The sequence below is a fragment of the Lipotes vexillifer genome, unplaced genomic scaffold (genome assembly GCF_000442215.2).
Source record: "Lipotes vexillifer unplaced genomic scaffold, Lipotes_vexillifer_v1.1 scaffold1063, whole genome shotgun sequence".
Classification (NCBI taxonomy): domain Eukaryota; kingdom Metazoa; phylum Chordata; class Mammalia; order Artiodactyla; family Lipotidae; genus Lipotes; species Lipotes vexillifer.
In genome coordinates this window covers 3196387-3203059 of record NW_006799734.1, presented here as the reverse complement: position 1 = coordinate 3203059, position 6673 = coordinate 3196387, and the positions used below count along the sequence as shown (strand labels likewise).

The following is a 6673-nucleotide window of genomic DNA, read 5'->3' as shown; positions in this document are numbered from 1 at the left end:
CCCCGCTGTTTTGGGGTCGTCGCTTTGGGGCCCCCCCCCCCCGGGGCATGGCGTGAGGCCGAGAAGCCACGATACTTGTCTCTGGTTTTGCAAACTCCCCCTCAGACGCACGTCTTCCGGGAAATTCCTTCCACTCACTTTAGATTTACCAGAAAATTTCCCCCAGGGACTGTTGTCTGTTCAGGGACGTTGCCCCCTGTGAGCGAGACCCCCTACAAAGTCCCGGATCCGTGGCCCCTGCCCACTGGACGCACCGGGCAGGCATCCAGGTGCCCAAGAGACTGCAGAGCCGACGGGAGCTCGAGGGGAAGGGCGGCGTTCACCTGGGGTCCAGAGCCGGGGGAGGGAGTGCTGGCTCTCCCACACGTCTCCCCACGAGCAGTCCGTGATTCAGGAGGACTTTGCAGCACAGCTTCACGCAGCAGCATGAGTTACCCTGTAAAGTTAGAGAAAAGCGCAAGCCCCGGGTGCCGACACAGTTTTATAGAGCTCAGAACCAAAAACCCTGAACTGGTCAGCAGTCTCACGTGTGGTTGTCACACACGCGGTTGTACCAAAACGCCGTTTTCGAGGGCAAAGACCTGACTTTGTCAGGGCGGCTGGCTCTGCGGGGGTGGGGGCGGGAGGGGTGCTCAGGGACAGGTGTCAGTTTGGGGCAGGCGTGTGTGTTATGTGCTGATAGCTCGCTGTTACATTACGAACTTGCTTATCAGAGTGTGTTTCCGGTTTCTCCCTGACCACCACCGCCTGTGCCAACGCGGCCAGGAGAGGATGCCGTCCTGGGGAGGCTGCTCCGGGCCCAGGAGGGGGCCGCGGGCTGGCCCACCGAGTACTCGGCCTTCCTGACCCGATGCTTCATCTGCCGCGTGCGCTGCCTGCTGGACAGCACCTCGGGCTTCCTGGTGAGTGAGCGGCTGCTGGGCGGGAGAAGCCAGGGGCCGGGGTGCTGGCGGCACGCGGGCTCTGGCCTCGACGTGGCAAGGCTGAGTGTCGGCGGCTGAGTGAGAATGAAGTGGGGGGTCCGCAGGGGCGGATGAAGTCCTGCAACCCTCTGCACCCCGCTGCTCGTCTCTTATTCAGGCCGTCAGCTGGCTGTCCAGAAAGTCCTTTGTTCTGATCATACTTTGTCCTCAGTTCTGCGGGAAACTAAGATAGTTTTCCCTCTACGTGAATGTAGGTAGATTTTACTGTACAGTGAGGCAGAGATCGAAACCCAAGCTGGAGTGAAGCTGTGTCAGAAGCACCGAGTAGAGGAAACAAGCAAAAGAAATCAGTTTGAAAAGTGTCTCATCATATTTTACTGCGAGGTTGGTCACTGCACGTGCACGTGCAGGAAAGGGGTCCGGCACGGACAGCGGAGGCGCCGAGGACAGGGGAGTGGGCAGCGGCATCACCACAGCTGCTCACCACAGCTGCTCCTGAGCCTGTGCAGAGCCTGTCCACACCTGGCAGGTGGGGCTGCCCACGGGAGCCCGTTGTCGAGACTTCAGGAATATAGAGATCCAGCTGATAATAGGTTGGCAGCGCGAAATCAGCCATGGTGGGAATTTTTACACCGAAGAAATTGTCAAAAGCTAAAAGTCAGGGCTTTTCCCCTCTGGATAGCTGGATGTTAAAGATGTCCCAGCACCACTGCCCTGACTGCGCCACCCAGCATGTGACTATCACATAGCAGGTGCTCTGCAAGCATTTGTTCACCCAGTAAAGTCACAGACAAATGGAGGGATGGACAGATGGATGGGTAAATGAAGGGATGGTGGATGGAGGGAGAGACAGATGGACAGATGGAAGGATGGAGGGAGGGGCGAATGGACAGACGAGGGACAGGGAAGGAGTGCAGCCACCCTGTGGGCTTATTCCTCCATCCAGGGCTGGGGCAGCCCTGAAGTCACCTGTGAACTAACTCAGTTACAGATCAACTCTTCCATAATAGGGAGATCTTTTATTTTCTTTTATCACAAACTTTTTAACTCGCACCATGTGCTCCAGATAAACAAATCAAGTTGTCCCTAAGTTTTATCGCCATGAATGGCAGTTGTCAATGAATGACAATTTGGAAGTGGACGGTTAATATAGAACAGTCCTCAGAGATGATCTGCTCCAGCAAATCCTCCTGGGGGGCTGCCTGGCGGCTCCGGCCAAGTCCATGCACATTCACGCCCCCGAGTGAGGGCTCGCACACCCTCACACCCATGAGTGCACACATGAGAACACGCTGGAAGGTTAGAGGATGTTACGGGGATGCCAGAGAAACCCCGAGTCATTCAAAGGCGGTAGGGAGCGCCTGTCCCAAGGGCCAGCGTGGAAGACGCGTTGGTTCATGGCTCCTCAGAGACTCGGGATCAGAGCTCTCTGGCTTTCTGTCCCCGGGAATGTGAGCTCCACGGCCTTTGACCGCGTCGATGATTCACTCTGTGAACATGCCTTCGCTTCTGTCTTTGCAACACCAGACGATGCAGTTTCAAGGGAAACTGAAATTCCTGTTCGGGCAGAAGAGGAGGGCCCCGTCGGGAGCCGCCCTGCCCCCTCGGCTCTCCCTGTTCTGCGTCGTGGCGCCCCTGCCTGCTGCGGTGAAGATGCAGAGTGTGTGTCTGAGGGCGAAACAGAGGGTGGACACCTCTGCCACGCCGGACACAAAGTGAGTCAGAGCCCCCAGCAGCCGCGGTCCCATCCTGCTGCTTCAAACGCAGCGTCTCCACACTTAGTCTCCTCTGTCTATTCCTCCTTCATTTCCGGCAAGGAATATAATGAGAAGCTTGTTGTTTTTAAAGTTACTACACCACGTAGGAAGCAGCTATTAGAAAAAAGAAAACCTTTCACTGATATTTGTGGACTGTGGCACCAAACACTGCTGCATCTCTTCACGTCTAAGCCCTCCACTTACCTGGGCCCGTGTCCCCCGTGGGGGACGGGAGGCCGGACCGCAGCCTCCCTGCCTCTCTCTGCGTGCCCTCCCTCAACACCAGGCCCACCGCTGGGGCACACGCTGCAGACAGGCGTCCCGCACACATCGCGCCACCCCCGCGACTTCTTGGCTCTCCAGAGTTAGGTTTGCCGGGAGATTCCTGTCTGTAATTTCTAGGAATGGGTTAGGTCTGTGTTGCATGGGTCAGGTTCTGGGAGAGATTAAGATGCTGTGCGCGTGCAAACCGTGTTTCCCGTGGTGCGAGGGAGACCCCGGGGAAGAGGCGAGGCGTCTGACGTCTGCCTTTCTCCTTCCTCAATACCCTCCCCTGTGCCGCGACCAGGGGCAGAATGTCAGGAGACCTCAGTCTCCAACCCGCTTCTTTGTCCTTCGTTGGTACCCAGGTTCCCCTTTGACCTCAGCGCCCGTTCAGATGACCGGGCTCTGAGCCCCCTGCGTCCCCATTCCTGCCCCGGGTTTGCAGGTGGAGCCATGTCTTCACGGCCTCTGGGTCTCGCACGTGCCGGCTCGTTAAGGCAGCAGTTTTCTGGAGCATTTAAACATTAAATACATATGCCTTCTCTTTTACAAAGGTAGAAAATGTTGTCAAATAGGAGGAAGGAAAAACAGAATGCCCGCGGGGAAAAACTCTAAAAATAACTGATGAAGCAACTAAAACGTGAGATGCGACAAAGCACGTAGATTACGCTCGACCACACCCACGCGTGTCTTGCCGGCGAGACGGCTCTGCGCACCTGCTTTCTCCCCACCACCTGGGCCAACGCTGGGGAGAAATACCCTCCACCTGCCTTTGCCGTCTCAAGAGTTCTCTGCTTTCGAGCTCTCTGGCTTGATGATGGTAACTGAGCCCCACACGATGAGCTCTTCTCTTCTGTTATGTTTCCCCAGCCGTACAAACGAGATGGAGGGAAAATCGGCCCCTCCTATCGCTTTTCCTAGAGGCCCTGCTGCCCCCCGGCGGCCACGCGGGGAAGCGCAGGTGTGCGGACGGCACCCCCAGCCAGGGCCGCGCAGGAGCCCTGAACCTGGGGCGGTGGGTGCTGGCCTCCCGGCTCACCTGCCACTGCCCAGGGCGGCGTGGACACCTGGACGTCCCTCGGAGGTCTGGCGAGGGTCTGTGCGGTGAGGGTTAGGATGCTGCCCACAGAGTGACCGTGCAACGAATACTAGACACACATTGTACAGAACAGCATTAAAACTCGAAGAGAGGAAGAGCCAGCCAACATTTTAGGAAAGAAGCAAATAGCTTCTCTTGACTTCAGGTTTTCTGGAGCTGAATTCAGCTCTGACCTGAATTCCTAACCGGCCTCAGTGCCTGCGTCATGCCCGTTCCCTTCTGAGCTCAGAGGCTGTGAGGAACTAACCTGGGAGCCCGAGGCCCAGGAGGGTTGCTCCGGAAGGGACGTCGTGGTCGCTGGAAGGCATTTCAGGTCCTTCACAACTTTTCCTGAACGGGACTTTGTGATACACCCTCACGCCTAAATGTTCACAGGTTCTGTGTGTGTGATCTGCACCCCGCTAAGGGTGACGCTCCAACCTCATGTCTCTGTCTCCATCTCTGTCTCCATCTCCACCTCTCTCTCTGGCTCCTACAGAGACACCCAGAAGATGGAGAAGTAGGGCCAACTGCAGTTCAGGAAGCTCTGGCTGTGGTGCCAGTCGGACAGGGTTTGAATCCCATTCTCATACCTGCTATAGGGGCAGCTTTAGGCAAATCACTTAACACCTGTGAGCCTTGTTTTTTCTTTTGAAATATGAAGAAAATAGGATCTCCCAGGATAAGTTGCACATTGCCTTAGGATCTAAGATTATAAGATCTGTGAGACGTGTGTGTGTGTGTGTGTGTGTGTGTGTGTGTGTGTGTGTGTGTACACACTCCCCTGGGGCGATGGCTCAGTATCACTAACTTAGTGCTCATGATGACTTTGTAAACTACCGCAAATAACTACTGCGAATCAGAGGAATCTGTATTTCCATTCTGACCATCCAGAAGAAAACAAATGCGCTGAAAGTCATCTTAGGCGTATGTATGTCTGCTTTCTGAAGGAAATTCATTAGTGATTCGTTGGCCTGTAAGGTGATGAGAATTGGAATTTTCAGCAAACCTGTAACTGGGAAAAGGCTTTACAATCTATACAGGCTTAAAAAGTGTGAGTCATTGTATCTTCTGCTCTTGGGTGTGACAACAACACGGGGCGTGTTGTAATTTCTGCCCTCACACACGTTTAATCTGCATGTTTTGCTGTTTTCTGTCCTTCGCAGAGCAAAAGCTGCCGCAAGTCTCTGTGAACCAGAATTGCACGGAAAACCCAGTTACTTAGCAGGTACCTGTTAAATTCTCCATCTCGTCTTTTTGAAATGGGTAAAATGACCGTGCCCCTGGAGACATGCTGCGTTCTGTGGCGATGCGGCCTGGAGAGCTGGGCGGGAGGACGGAGGGTGCCCGGCCCCTCGGGCATCGCGGGGAAGCCATGCGTCATGCGTGGATGGTGCTGAGGATGAGGCCTCGCCCAGCCCAGGCACGGCTCACCCCCCCTTTTCTGAATCCTGGCAGGGAGGAGCAGCGGAGGAAACGGCCTGTCCGTGTTCAGGAGGCCCGCAGACGCCTGCCACTGGGGCCGGCTGGCAACCCGGGGCCCCTGCCTGTGCCTGCGGGGCGGCCACGACCTCCTCCACCCCCACCCCGAGGGGGCCGCAGGGTAAGTGGCTGAGGCACAGCGTCGGTGGCCTTGACCACGTGGCTGAACCTCTCTCAGTGGGATGTGGGGATGCACAGAGGGTGCCCACACCCACTCCTCACCCTGGAGGGGTCGTCATCACTCACGTGGGGACCACGGACGTGGCTCTGCCCATGGTTTGGACCCCCGGGTGACGCCCGGCCTCCGTGCTCACCTTTGCACAGAAACGCTCTCCCCTCCCAGGCCCCACCTGCCCCCGCCTCTGGGTGCTGGGGAGGCCATGGGAAGGCCCATTCAGGAGGGGCGGAGGCTGGTTCGGTGTCACAGTGCCACAGGCAGTGCAGAGCAGCCCGGGCAGGTGGCCGGCACCATCGTGATGCTGGGCCTCCCCTTGGGCCCCCGCTACCCCTGCTCTGTCTGACGGGCGTCTCTTCCCGCAGGGATGGGCGAGGAGAGGAACTGGGGGGGCTGCCGAGGGGCCCCTCCTGCCCAAGGGAGCGGAGGGACATCCCCCCGTACAGCTGCCACCTCGAGACACAGGGACCCTCGAAGCACCTGAACTGGACGCCGGGGAGACACGGTCAGGACGGCGGCACCAAGCTGAAGCTGGAGCCCGGCAAGGGTGACCCATTCCCCGCCGTGCAGGCCCGTGGCGCCTGCCTGCCCTACCCGGGCACCCAGGGCACTGTCCACGCCGTCAGGAGTTCACCTGGCTCTCACCAGCCAAAGCCTCCCCCTGGGCCCTGCACCAGCCGGACCAGCAGAGCCTTGCGGGATGGCCACCAGGGCCAGGCACCCCTTCCCACCAGCTGCCCCTTCCCTCAGGGGAGCCTGGAGGACGGGCTTCCTCGGCCGGGAGGGCAGCGTCTCCCCGCGGGGTGCTATCCCACCGAGGACAAGCTTCGAGGCATCCCAATGCCCCCGGGAGCCCCAGGTAACCCCATATTGTCACTCGATGTGCCCATCAAGATGGAGAGCGAATCCGGGTCCGAGGATGCGGCGGATGGCTACTGTGTGTCCCCGAGCCAGGCGTGGCTGGCGGCCAGCGACGTGGCCAAGAGACAGCTGG

The 6673-nt window shown here is 58.0% G+C and overlaps 1 protein-coding gene across 1 annotated transcript in view; it reads left to right on the top strand.

Moving 5' to 3' along the window:
* The window catches only part of AHRR (aryl hydrocarbon receptor repressor), a 71406-nt gene that overhangs the window by 64143 nt on the left and 590 nt on the right, over positions 1–6673 (top strand). Inside the window, 5 exon segments of the mRNA XM_007471928.1 lie at positions 766–902; positions 2451–2638; positions 5189–5250; positions 5481–5625; positions 6045–6668. Of these exon segments, the coding sequence (XP_007471990.1) occupies positions 766–902; positions 2451–2638; positions 5189–5250; positions 5481–5625; positions 6045–6668 (1156 nt within the window).